A 13263-nucleotide genomic window follows, 5' to 3' on the forward strand; every position below is an offset into this window, starting at 1 on the left:
CTTCATGCCCTAAGGATTTTACTCCAGAATGGGCAATAACAGCATTGTTTAAACATTTACCATTAGGCACCTAACACTAACAATCGTCGTCTCCTTGTAGAAACCGTTGTCTTCTTTAACTACTTTCTCATTGAATTCTATAGATATGAGAGACTATGTAGTAGTCAGTCCTGTGTTGCTGTAAAAAGTATGTGAGGCTTGGGTAGCTTATAGGGCAAGGAGGTTTATCTTGGTTCTAAGCTCTGAGGAGTCCAAGCGAGGATAGTATATCTCCTGAGGACCTCCTGTAGGATCCCCTATCATATCACACATGATAGGGGACGTCACACAGTTTTTATGTCAGTGGTGGAAGAGGTCACAGGCAAGATAGGAAGCAAGAACTGGGTGCTTAATCCTGGCGCCTGGCAGAGGCAAGTGGATGCCTTATGAGTTTAAGGCCATGGTCTACCTATTGACCTGCCAAGACTATGTGGTGAGGCCCTGTCTCAAACAAACCCAAGAGACCAGTTCTGGTTTCCTGTAATGGTCTCTTTGCTGCAAAGAGAGGTGTCTTTGATGTTGAATGAGAGCTGCACTTAGCTATGGTAGGTGGTAGGATACGTACTGAAATGCAGTTAGAAATTACAGAGATCTAGTAGTGTGGTCGCAGAAGGTCTTCTGTGTCCCATGACCTCACTAGCCATCAGTAGTTGATTAGATTTCTAGTACCAGGCATGATTCCCTCAAGTGAGGTGATCCATTGACTATGGGAATTCAGCTCCAGACAATACACCCATGGTACAGCTCCTGCTCATGAGGGTCAAAGGCAATACATCCACAACACAACTGCTCATGAGGGTCACAAGCAACACACCCACAGTATAGCCCCTGCTCATGAGGGTCACAGGCAACACACCCACAGTACAGCCCCTGCTCATGAGGGTCACAGGCAACACACCCACAGTACAGTCCCTGCTCATGAGGGTCACAGGCAACACACCCACAGTACAGCCCCTGCTCATGAGGGTCACAGGCAATACATCCACTGTACAGCTCCTGCTCATGAGGGTCACAGGCAATACATCCACTGTACATACAGCTCCTGCTCATGCTGGTCACAGGCAATACACCCACAATACAACTCCTGCCCTTGGAAGTGGGGGAAGAAAGGTAAGAGCCAGAAGGCCAAGAAGTTTGCTGTAAGATTTTGTCTCAGAAGTGCTAAGGAAGCTACACCCACAATACCTCAACTATATATGGCTGTCTAAACAATACCTGAACAATAACAGCACCAGTAGACAGGCTGACACGGAGGAAATCCCATGGGCGGGGCAGGTGTCCCATTCCTAGGCAACTGCAGCAACTAATGACTGCTAAGATAGAGAGTAATTCTCCCCCCCGAAAGGTGTCCCTAGTTATTTACCCAGTACAAAGTGCTCAGCCCTAAAATCATAAACCCACAAGCAGCACCAAACAGACTCGTATGTGAACACCTTTATTTCCCTGTATGTAATATCTGTGTAAGACTAATAAAGAAAAAGGCTATCGGTTCAAGAGGGGAGACACGGGAGGGGTTGGAGAGGGAGGTGATGTCATCATTTTTTAACAAGCTTTTTTTAAAAAAAAATGATTTAAGTACACTATAGCTGTCTTCAGACACCCCAGAAGAGGGCGTCAGATCTCATTATGGATGGTTGTGAGCCACCATGTGGTTGCTGGGATTTGAACTCAGGACCTTCGGAAGAGCAGTCAATGCTCTTAACCGCTGAGCCATCTCTCCAGCCCCTGCTTTTTTTTTTTTAAAGATTTATTTATTATTATAATAAGTACATTGTAGCTGTCTTCAGACACACCAGAAGAGGGCGTCAGATCTCATTGCAGGTGGCTGTGAGCCACCATGTGGCTGCTGGGATTTGAACTCAGGACTTCAGTAGAGCAATCAGTACTCTTACCCACTGAGCCATCTCACCAGCTCCCGGTGTCATCATTTTTTAACTAAAGATTGAACAAGCAAGAGAGTGAAGGGAGGGGCATGCTCACTATGACAACCTGCTCTCAAAGGTGGCCTTAAGCCTTGAGCAGTTCCAAGGTCAGTCAGTCACCTTCCACTAAGCCAAGCTCATAACCATCCTACTACACTGAAGATCAGTTTTCAGCAAACAGCATTAGGGAAGCAAACCTTTAGCTGTAGCAGGATCTTTGAATGCAGCTGTGGAAGAATTCCAAAGTTGGCCAAAAGACCAAAGAAAGGTGCAGCCAGAAGCCTGAGGCACAGGGTGTGGCTTGAGCACCACTCCCTGCCTCATGCCCTGGTATGAATAGGGTTCATCTCATCCCTAGATTAACAGAAGTATGTGTTTTGGAATTGCAGGTCTAATTTGGCCGGAACTGTATTACTGCAGTCTGCCTAGATAAAGCACTCCATTCTGCGTAAATTTTTCCTGCTGGAGCAAGGGTGTATAAGGTGCTTTAGTTGGCAGGCCATCTGGCTTAAGCTCTAAAATGTAGTGTTTGGATTTGTAAGGATCCTCGATATCAATAGCTGGGCTTGCTATTTAAAGAAAGATGTGGGGTGAAAGAGGGACCTCAGTGGTGCTTGTCCTGTGTGGTGATTTGAATATGCTTAACCCATGGGAAGTGGCTCCATTACTAGGTGTGGCCTTGTTGGAAGAAGTGTGTCACTGTGAGTGTGGCCTTTGAAGTCTCCTATGCTCAGGCTCTCCCCAGTGTGGAAGAAAGCCACCTCGTGGCTGCCTACAGACAGTCTCCTGGTGCTGCCTTTGGATGGGGATGTAGAACTCTCAGCTCTTCCAGCACCAAGTCTGCTTGGGTGCTGCTGGCATGCTCCCCACCATGATGATAGTGGGCCGAACCTCTGAAATTGTAAGTCAAACCCAATTAAAAGTTTGACTTTGTAAGAGTTGCGTTGGTCATGGTGTCTTTTCACAGCAATAACATCCTAACTAAGACATCCTGGGACCTAGGTTGCTCCATGTTTTTAAAAAGCTAACCATGCCAGAGCTCCCTCGTTAATCCCAGTACTGAGCAGGTAGAGAGAGGCCAGTGCATGGCCTACCTTACTTGCCAAGCCACAAGCCCATTAGAGCCCTGTCTCAAGGACAACTAAAGGATTGTGCCTGCAGAATGGCACATCAGGTTGTCCTCTGGTTTATGTGCACACATGAACACATGCACCAACAGAAAGAAATCTCACAGTCTTTTTTTTTAAAAGATTTATTTACTTATTATACATAAGTACACTGTAGCTGTCTTCAGACACCTTAGAAGAGAGTATTAAATCCCATTACAGATGGTTGTGAACCACCATGTGGTTGCTGGGATTTGAACTTAGGACCTTCGGAAGAGCAGTTAGTGCTCTTAACTGCTGAGCCGTCTCTCCAGCCTGAAATTTCACATTCTCTTAACGATTTATTTATTTATTTATTTATTTATTTATTTATTTAAATTATGTATATGTGTGTCTTTGCTTCACATGGCCTCTTGTAAGTGTCTACTTTAACCCACAATGCTCTTGTCTTAAATCCCTACATATGTAAAGAACCTACTTTTTTTTTTATTTTATTATTACATAGACACACCAGAAGAGGGAGTCAGATCTCATTATGGATGGTTGTGAGCCACCATGTGGTTGCTGGGATTTGAACTCAGGACCTTTGGGAGAGCAGTAAGTGCTCTTACCCACTGAGCCATCTCACCAGCCCATCAAGCCAACTCTTTTTTTTTTTTTAAAAGATTTATTTATTTATTATTATATGTAAGTACATTGTAGCTGTCTTCAGACACTCCAGAAGAGGGCGTAAGATCTCGTTACGGATGGTCATGAACCACCATATGGTTGCTGGGATTTGAACTCAGGACCTTCAGAAGAGCAGTCGGTGCTCTTAACCACTGAGCCATTTCTCCAGCCCAAGAACCTACTTTTAAGAAACATTTATTTGGGGCCTGGAGAGATGGCTCAGCAGTTAAGAGCACTGACTGTTCTTCCAGAGGTTCTGAGTTCAATTCCCAGCAACCACAAGGTGGCTCACAACCATCTGTAATGGGATCCAATACCTTCTTCTGGTGTGTCTGAAGACAGCTACAGTGTACTCGTATACATAAAACAAATAAATAAAATCTTTAAGAAAAAAAGATTTATTTTTAGTAATGTGCGTGTGTGCGTGAGTGTGTGTGTGTGTGTGTGTGTGTGTGTGTGTGTGTGTGTGTGTGTGTGTGTGTGTTTGAGGGAGGGGGTGCACATTAGTGCAGGTGTGTGAAAAGACCAGAAGAGGGCACCAGATACCCTGGGTCTGGAGGTCCGCAGCTCTGGGTACAGACCCAAGCTTGACCTCTGGGAGAACAGTGTGAGCTCTGAACTGCTGAACTGCCCAAGAAAGGGGAGAATCCTTTCATCTCCTTTCTTTTTCAGATACCTGGAAAAGGGAGAAGTCGTAAGAAGTCTAGGGGAGACTCAGTAGTGGGAAGCTCGCGCAGCTCACTAAAGGAGAGCCTGCGCTCTTGCGTCCTTTACTTTTCTTTGTCTTTGGTAATTTTCAGCTCAAGTTACACCAACATTTGCAAATGCCTTTGTTCCAGTGTCCTGGCACAGGTCTTAATGTTGAGTACTTCATCAAGGCAAAAGTGCCATCGAACTACAAGCCTGAAATCAGCTTTTATTTATTAATGAGCTGAAAGCCAATTGCAGTTTTAATTTTGTAATTATTAAATGTCTGGTATATGTATGGCTGGAGGAAACAGGAATCCAAAGGCCACTTTTAAATGATGTCTAATTGGAGAGAAACCTGCCTGTATAGTGCCACAAGCATACCTGCCTACAGTGGGCTTGGAAATAAATACCTGTATACATAGGAACCATTCTGTGTCACCCCTCTGGTGCTAATGTTAATATGGAGATCAGGAGAAACTACCGTTGGTTTGGTTTTGTTTTCTCTAAAGAGTTATAGTTTGGGTAACCATCTTAACTTCAGCAGCCCACTACTGCAAGGATTGTTAAGCTGAATATTTAGAAATGAAGATGTCTAAAGAAGAAACAGTCCAAAGCGTAGGCTGCAGTGGCAGCAGCTCTCTGTGGTTACACAGGCAAAGCTGCTTAAAGCATGTGCCTCCTCATGGCTTCTGTTGAGGCAGAAGAGTGCTCATAGCCCAGCTGGTAGACTGCTTAGACCAGCGCTGTTCAACCTTCCTAATGTTGTGACCCTTTAATGTGGTTCCTCATGTTGTGGTGACCTCCAGCCATAAAATTGTTTTGTTGCTACTTCATAACTGTAACTTTGCTACGGTTGTGAATTGTAATGTAAATATCTGTGTTTCCCAATGGTCCTAGGCGACCCCCTGGGAAAGGGTCATTTCATCCCCAAAGGGGTGGTTCACTACTCACAGGTTGAGAACCACTGGCTTAGCGTCTCATGAAGCTGCAATAAATAGTTCCTGCTAATAATGTCTGGTTCTCAGAGTTAGGAGCGAGCAGGGATCTGCTTCCAGACTCTGAGCTTGTTGGCAGAATTCACTTCTTTGTGATTGTAGAACTGGAGAGTGACCTCTTGAAAGCCAGCGCTGGGGACTCTAGCAGAATGGACACCACTAAGCTTGTAAAACAGTCATGGGCAGTCATGGGCAACCCTTCATCTTGGTCAGGTACTACTGGCCAGAAGGAAACCACCCGTCTTGTTCCCTCTCAAGGAGAAGAGAAGTTACATGTGTGGCCAAGAGGCGATAGGCACTATGGCTCCTCACAATCTACCAGCTGAAACAAGCCCACCCTGTATACATCCCAAGGGCTCTGTGTGTGTCAAGCTCTTCAGCTAGTGTTCCTATGCTTCACATGGTTTCCAAACCTTGTAAAGACTCATTCCTTAGTCCTGACCTGTGTCTCTAAGGGTCATTTCATCCAGATTTGTCTGCTTGGGGCTGCATTTGTCTGGCCAGAGGTTTGGTCTGGCCTCTGCTGACCATCTGACCATGTTTCTAATAAGAGTCAGATATAAAACACTGAACACTAAATAAAGAAGTTTACCCTTAAAATGGTAGTCAGCAAGCTGAGAATTGATCTATGTATTATTTCTACTTTTTCTTCCTTGAAATTATTAAAATATAAAATGAGTGATCTTATGGCAATGCCAAGCATTCTGAAGGCGCTGTTTGACAAAGTTCTAGAGCTTGGATGATCTGGACTGAGCCTTCAATGCCCTGGGTGGAAATCTGCTACATTCGTTATACTTGTGTTATACTCGCTGTTAAAGACCTCTCTCTGAAAGCTGGAGCTGGGACAAGAAGCTGCTGTAAACAAGACCGGAGTCAATGGCTGTCCGCTGGGAAAAACAGTTCTGCAGAAAACTGAGTCTTTCTTAGAACTTACTACTTAGATACACTTTTAGATTATTAATGAGTGTTACTAGTAAGCATGAGACAGGATTTGAGAACAACTAGTAAAGAAGAAAAGCTTAGGGAAATTCTAGAAGCTGACAAACTAATTGAATCACTAGGTTTTTATATTCAGTTTCAGAAACAAGGAACTAGTGTGACTAGGAAGAGCCTTTGACCACACAGTTAACGGCAAACCTTGGTACCTTCCTGAAGTAAGCAGTTTTAGGAATCCTGATGTTTTTCTGTTCTTTACAGAATTATAATAAAGATAGGAATCGTATTGAAACATGGGTTCATGACAGAGACACCGAGGAAAGCATGTTGGCTCAGTGAACTGCCTGCCTTCCTAAACAGACCTGTCAGACCAGAACTTTTCTAATATTCTAGACAAAGAACAGACCAGCTTTGCTTAAGCAAGGGGCTGCACAGTACTTTAAGAATCTAAGAAAAGGACAGTGGTCTTATGTCAATTATAAAAGAAATATAGCGGCTGGGCAGCGGTGGCGCATGCCTTTAATCCCAGCACTTGGGAGGCAGAGGCAGGTGGATTTCTGAGTTCGAGGCTAGCCTGGTCTACAGAGTGAGTTCCAGGACAGCCAGGACTACACAGAGAAACCCTGTCTCGAAAAACCAAAGGGAAAAAAAAAGAAAGAAAGAAAGAAAGAAAGAGAAAAAGAAATATAGTGGAAGGAAAGGAGGAATTAAACAGAGGTCAGAGAAATTGAACCTTTGTAGAAATCCAAGCTTGATACAACAAGTAGTAGGAAATAACTTTTGATTTATTAATTTTGTGCCAAACTGAAACAGAATCAAATTCAAATAGTCATCCTGTCTAGCATTTCTGTAACCGTAGGGCTTCTGATACCGATCTTAAGGAAGAAGGTACGTAGTTTAAAGAAAATTGATTTCATCATAATGTTAGTTTTTAATTCTCATAAAATTGTTATTTGCTTGCTGTGTTCCTCTTTTAATATTCTTGTGCAATCAAGGAAGACTTTGGAAGAAAATGTATCTTGAAAAACTGGGTAATCAATGAATAAAGTTTCTGAGGAAATTATTTTGTGTATAAATAAAGCCTGTGAGAGAAACAGGTTGTCAGAATAGGCCAAGCCATACCAAGATGTGCTTCCATCTCTCATGAGACAAATCTGGATGGTGTCCCCCTTCTGAATCTTCCCTCGATGCTCTTACACCCATCAGCTACAAGCCCTGGCCTCAAAGGGGGCTGGTCCCTGGTAATCTCAGGCACTAAATCTTCATATTCTGTTTGCTAGTTTCCTTGTATGGAATAAACTGTTAGTCTGTAATGATAATTATACTAAGGGCAGTGATTACAAAGAAATACAAATGGGTGTGGCTTTCACATGATAGGTGTGATCGTTGCATTCCTGTAACCCTAGCACCAGGGAGATTGAGGGAAAAGACTTAGGAGTCTCAGGCCAGCCTGGGCTGCATAGGGAAACATTTTGATTTGTTTCGTTTTAAAGCATTTATTCAGCTGGTACACAAAAGAAAACACAAAGCTTTATCAAAGCAACATGTCCTGGTGGAGAATGTACAAGGGAGCAGAGCTGCTGAACTTGTGCAGCTGGAAATGAAGAAGGAGAGGCTGGGGCTTGATATCCAAGTCCAGGTGTCCACCAGGGCTAGAAGATGTCTCAGTAGGCCTCATCTTTTAAAGGTTCCACTCTTCCCATTGATGCCAAGTTGGGACCAAGGATTGAACATGGGGGAGGGGTTAGTGGGGGGAGCACTCCAGATCCAAGCTACAACAGTTCTCTTTACCCCAGTTTGGAGACAAATTTAAAAGTGAGAAGTAAAGTTTACAATGAAAAACCTGATGCATATCTCTAAGAGGAACATGAGCAACAAATATAAAGAAGTTGAGACTGCTGAAGACACAAGACAATTTAATGGACATTTGGGTTAACGTCTTAGGCATTGTTCTCAGTAGATTCCTGGGAGTTGGCTGTTGAGCTACTACTGGTGGAAGGAGGACGGAGACAGAGATAGTTCTATTGGGTCCAATTGGCCATTCTGATAGATTCTGCAGAAGCCTGGCACATGAACCGGGAGGCATAATAGGCTTGTGTATTTCAAGATTATTTGTAACATGTTGTTCAGTCGGGATGGAAACAGGAAGCTCTGGAGCGATGCTTCCTCCCTCCTCCCCTGCCCCTGGACTTCTCAGAATTCTTACTCAGTCTTCCTGTTTGTACTCCTAGCTTCTCACTCTTGGAAATGTAGACAAGGGTTCCACATTTGTGCTTGTTTAGCACATCAGACTAGCAAGAAACCAACACCCTCTCCCAACAGGAAGGTACCTCAACCAGTGGCTTTCAGAGGGGCTGTGCAGATTGCACCTGCACAGGTAGATCTGTGGTAAATGCTCAATGCTTTCCTGCAAGGCTGAGTCCGTCCCATTGCCAATTAGGGTAGTGGCTTGATGACACATGCTTTGCTATTCTCTAATTCCATGTCACAGAACCACTTTATAACAGTGTTTTCTGTGCCCCCATAACTACTTGCACCCACATTCTTGTCACAGGTCTAGTTTAGAGGGAGCCAAACTAAGACATCTTTACTCTGTCCTCCTATAGGAAGGACATTTCTGTGTGCCAGGCAGAACAAGAACCCTGAGGAAACAGATTCACGGAGTAAGCCAGTAATTGTTTCCTGTTTGGAGATGCCTGGCCTACACCTTAGTTATCTTTACAATAGTGACATCAAAAGGGCTAGTGTTGGTGAAATTAATGCTTCCAGGGGAAAATCCAAAATTAATTATCCCTGAGCAGCATGGTCATCTGAAGAACATCTCAGTCTCCACACATGCAGGAACAAGAACAATATTTAACAGCTGGTAAAGCTGGGGCCTCATCAAATCCTAAGAATTGACTACACAACAGGTATGGGCCCATACTTGTAATATCAGAATTTGGGAAGCTGAGGCAGGAGAATTTCTACAAGTTTGAGGAGTTTCTACAATTTCTACAAGTTTGCGAGACCTTGTCTCCAAATCCATGATTCCTGGCTTCTGAGACAGACACATCTCATGAGCCGAGTCCTAGCAACTGGGGTAGATACTGCGAAAGGGACAAAGGCTCACTTCTGATTAGTAATTCTGGTAGAGTATAGGTGATTGTTAAAATCACGGGCTAAAATGAAGCCCAGCTAGACCATGCACATGCTGAGTGCTATGGTATTCATACCGACCACAAAGAAATTATCTGTCTTTGTCTATGTAGGTTTCCTAGGAACCATGAAGCTAGGTTTTTTTCTTTGTGATAAAGATGGGACTTGGGGCCTTGCAGGTGCTAGGCAAGAACTCAAGCAACTAAACAGTTGTACATCTTCACCTCTCTTCCTTTCTTCTTTCCTTCCTTTCTTTAGCTTACTTTGATTGAAAATTTTGAAGATGAACTTTCTTTTATAATTGTAACCATTTCTTTGCTCCTATTGAATGCAATGGGCTAATAATAAACCTTGAAAGAGGGACCAGCTGAGTACTTCACCCACGTAACTCGCTCTACCTAGAAGCCATGTCTCTTATAGAATTTGGCCCGGGCAAGGATGTCATCCACTAAGTCACCTTCTATGTCTGCAGGAGTGACAATAGTTTCCATCCCCAACTTAAAAGCAGTCAGACCACCTGAAACAAAACACACGGGTTTAGATTCCAATCTCAGCTGTCAGCAGAAATAAGACACGAGCCCCCCAACACATCATCTCACCGCCCTCCAGGCAGAGTCCAGAGTAGTAAGGTTTCTGACTTCTCTTTACATAGCCCAGATCTGACAGAACTAACACAAGATTGTAATCTTTCTTCATTTATTCAACAGTTCATTCATCCATCCATCCATCCATCCATCCATCCACCCAACATGTTTTTAAAGCACCTATTATGTCAGAAAGGTTCCTCACTGAGTACAAGGTACTGAAGACCTGTTCATTTCTCACGAGGGCTTGTATGCACGCAGGCACTATTTTGCCCTAGAAGTCATTATTGATCTATTTAAAGGAGCTGTGTTTGATGCTGGTTGTTCTCGTTCCTGCCTTTGAAGACCTTGAGATAGTAACAGAAAACTCTTTGCTCAGCGCTCAGACTACTAAAGGATGGAAAGAGATAATCCATGTAAATATGTAAGGCATGATCCTCTAAGAGGCAAAATGGGAAACTGATCAGTAGGAAGAAGAAGCGAGTGAATCTAAGGGGGAATTCTGTTTTTCTGGCTGCGATAACTGGCTGCATCGGTACCTCCAAAAACAAAACAAAAACAAAAAACAAGAAAACAAAAAACAAGTGTCCAGCAGTGGTGGCACACGCCTTTAATCCCAGCACTTGGGAGGCAGAGGCAGGTGGATTTCTGAGTTTGAGGACATCCTGGTCTACAGTGTGAGTTCCAGGACAGCCAGGGCTACACAGAGAAACCCTGTCTCAAAAAACAAAGCAAACAAAAAAAAAAGAAAACAAAAAAAGGAGAAAGATATCACAGTGGGGTTAGCGAGTTAATTCCATCTTTGAGGGGCTCTGAGTTCAGCCAAATAGAGATTTTTCACTTAGACTTCTCCAAGTTAACTGAAGCTCTGAAATTCCTCAGAGTAAAAGTTTGTTCAAACAATTTGAAAAAATAGTAGTGTTGGCCCAGGAGAAAAAAAATAAGTCTATGTGAATGTAAACACTGTTTTAAACTATTCTGTTAATTCTTATAGTGCTGTTCTGTGGCTTAATAGTTAGTTGACCAGAGGTACAATTAGAAGCCCAACATCTAGCAGGAAGGTAAAGGGCGTGAAGTTATGCAGGGCTCAGAGGATGCTAATGCATTCTTCAGATGGGCTCCCTCCAAGCCAGCCCACTGGGGATGCTTCCAGGGGGCCTGGGGTACAGTTACTTTCAGTAGTCTCATTTGCTGCCCATTAAAATAAAGTCCAAGGTTGGGAGCTGGTGAGATGGCTCAGCAGGTAAGAGCACTGAGTGCTCTTCCGAAGGTTCTGAGTTAGGATCCCAGCAACCACATGGTAGCTTACAACCACCCGTAATGGGATCGGACACCCTCTTTTGGTGTGTCTGAAGACAAGTACAGTGAACTACACTGGAGTGAGCAGGGCCAGGGCGAGCGGGGCTGGCAGAAATTCCTGAGTTCAATTCCCAACAGCCATACACATGGTAGCTCACGGTACAGTGTACTCATACACATAAAATAAAATAAATCTAAAAATAAAAATAAAATAAAATAAAGGCCAAGGCATTGGGGCCTACCTTTCAGGTGCAGAGCTGCATTCCAGGTGGGAAATTTCCTCTTGATTGCCTTAATTCTTTCTGTTAGAATCCCAACAGACTGAAGAAGGTGTTCCCTACTGTCCCAGGAACCAATAGGATGGTACATATTTTTATCAAGCTAGAAAATTCAAACAATCACGTTAGTATCTGGCAAGGTGGCACCGTTTCTGCCGTTCCTAGGTCTCTCCCATTGTAGTCAAGTTCAACTACCGGGTTTCAGCATCTCCTCTAACCCAGCAAAGTCTACATTCTCTCATAGACAAGAGAGTCAGAGAAAGAGCTGTTTGGCAGAAGCCCACCAGGAGAAGCGGAAAGAGGAAGGGGGAGGGGGAGAAGGGAAAGATTTCAAAATAAATACTTAGTATCCAATTTCTAGACATTCGGGATGAAAATAATTACTCAGCTAATTCAAATATAATATTGTTTCTAGCCAGGCTTGGTGATACATATAATCCCAGTACTACCAGGCAGGAGGACCAGCTCAAGCTCCTGTGCAGCATGGGCTACAAAGTGTCTGGTTGACCAGAGCTACTGAGTATAAATAATTAAAAAGCCTGGAAACAGGTATCTAAATAGTTAAGCTTTCCTCCTCCCGTTAATCCAGAGGAGCAAAAGTGGCTGAAGCAGGGCTTAATTACAGTATTTCAATATATGATCATGAAGTTTACTACTTGGAGCCCCAAGAAGACAATGATTATTATTATTACTATTTTATAAAAGTTAATAATAACCTTTATAAAATGTTTTCAATTGAAGAATGGTTCGTGTTGTTTTTGATAGATACAGGTATAGTTGATTTTTTTGTAGTTACCATACAAAGGAAATATTTTAAAGAAATGCCTGATGGCTGTCTTGAGTAAAATACCACAGGTGTCACAAAGCAAGGTGTGCCCAGACACCTGGGTGTTCCCTCCTGGAATGGACTTTTGAGCTTCTGCATGGAGAGTTGAAGTTAGGGTGATGAAAAGTCTCTGGCTCCCTACCTGCATCAAGCCAAACCTCTGCCCCTTATGGTCCCAGCCATTCTGTAGGACAGCCCCGCCGTGGCTTTCCCTGGAGATGATGGCAGCGATAAGGGCTGGGTCAACGCAGTGTCTCTGCCCCACTTCTTTGATGAGGATCCGGTAAGGCTTTATGGCTTTCAAATCCATCTCGGCAAACATTTCCGAACCGTGGATCCCTATGTTAGCAGAAAAGAAACGGATTTCTCCTGCTGAAGAAGGGGACCGGTCCTCGCCTACTAGTTTAGCCTCAGCTTTTGACCACACCCACAGCTCAGGCCAATCATTCCAGCAGCAGAAACCTAGGGGCCACCAATGCCTACAGGAGCCTCTGCAGCTGTTTCTCCCTCTCCTTCCTGCCAAGAAGCTGCAGTGGAGAACCAGGAATCAGGGTTTTAATCCAGCTTTGCAAACAGCTAGTTCTGTGCCAGAGGATGTGGTCTGTGCATTGAGAACACGGACTTATTTGTGACCTTGCACAAGGCTCTGCTTGCTCAGAAGACTCACATTGTACCATGAACTGAGCACAGCAAAACCAGAATTGAAACTTTAATTTATGGAATTGTTTTGCTATGCCAAAACCAGCACATCCAGGCATGGTTTAGAAAGAATCAAGAGATA

The 13263-nt window shown here is 43.7% G+C and overlaps 1 protein-coding gene across 1 annotated transcript in view; it reads right to left on the reverse strand.

Moving 5' to 3' along the window:
* Nucleotides 1-8259: 8259 nt before the first annotated feature.
* The window catches only part of Lyg2 (lysozyme g2), a 12397-nt gene continuing 7393 nt past the window's right edge, over nucleotides 8260-13263 (reverse strand). The window contains exons 4-6 of the mRNA XM_031368822.1: nucleotides 12625-12821; nucleotides 11621-11759; nucleotides 8260-10012 (exon numbers count right to left, since the gene is read on the reverse strand). Of these exons, the coding sequence (XP_031224682.1) occupies nucleotides 9894-10012; nucleotides 11621-11759; nucleotides 12625-12821 (455 nt within the window). The 3' untranslated portion in view covers nucleotides 8260-9893. The remainder of the gene's footprint in view (nucleotides 10013-11620; nucleotides 11760-12624; nucleotides 12822-13263) is intronic.

This window comes from Mastomys coucha, unplaced genomic scaffold (assembly GCF_008632895.1).
Source record: "Mastomys coucha isolate ucsf_1 unplaced genomic scaffold, UCSF_Mcou_1 pScaffold14, whole genome shotgun sequence".
In the NCBI taxonomy this organism is placed as follows: domain Eukaryota; kingdom Metazoa; phylum Chordata; class Mammalia; order Rodentia; family Muridae; genus Mastomys; species Mastomys coucha.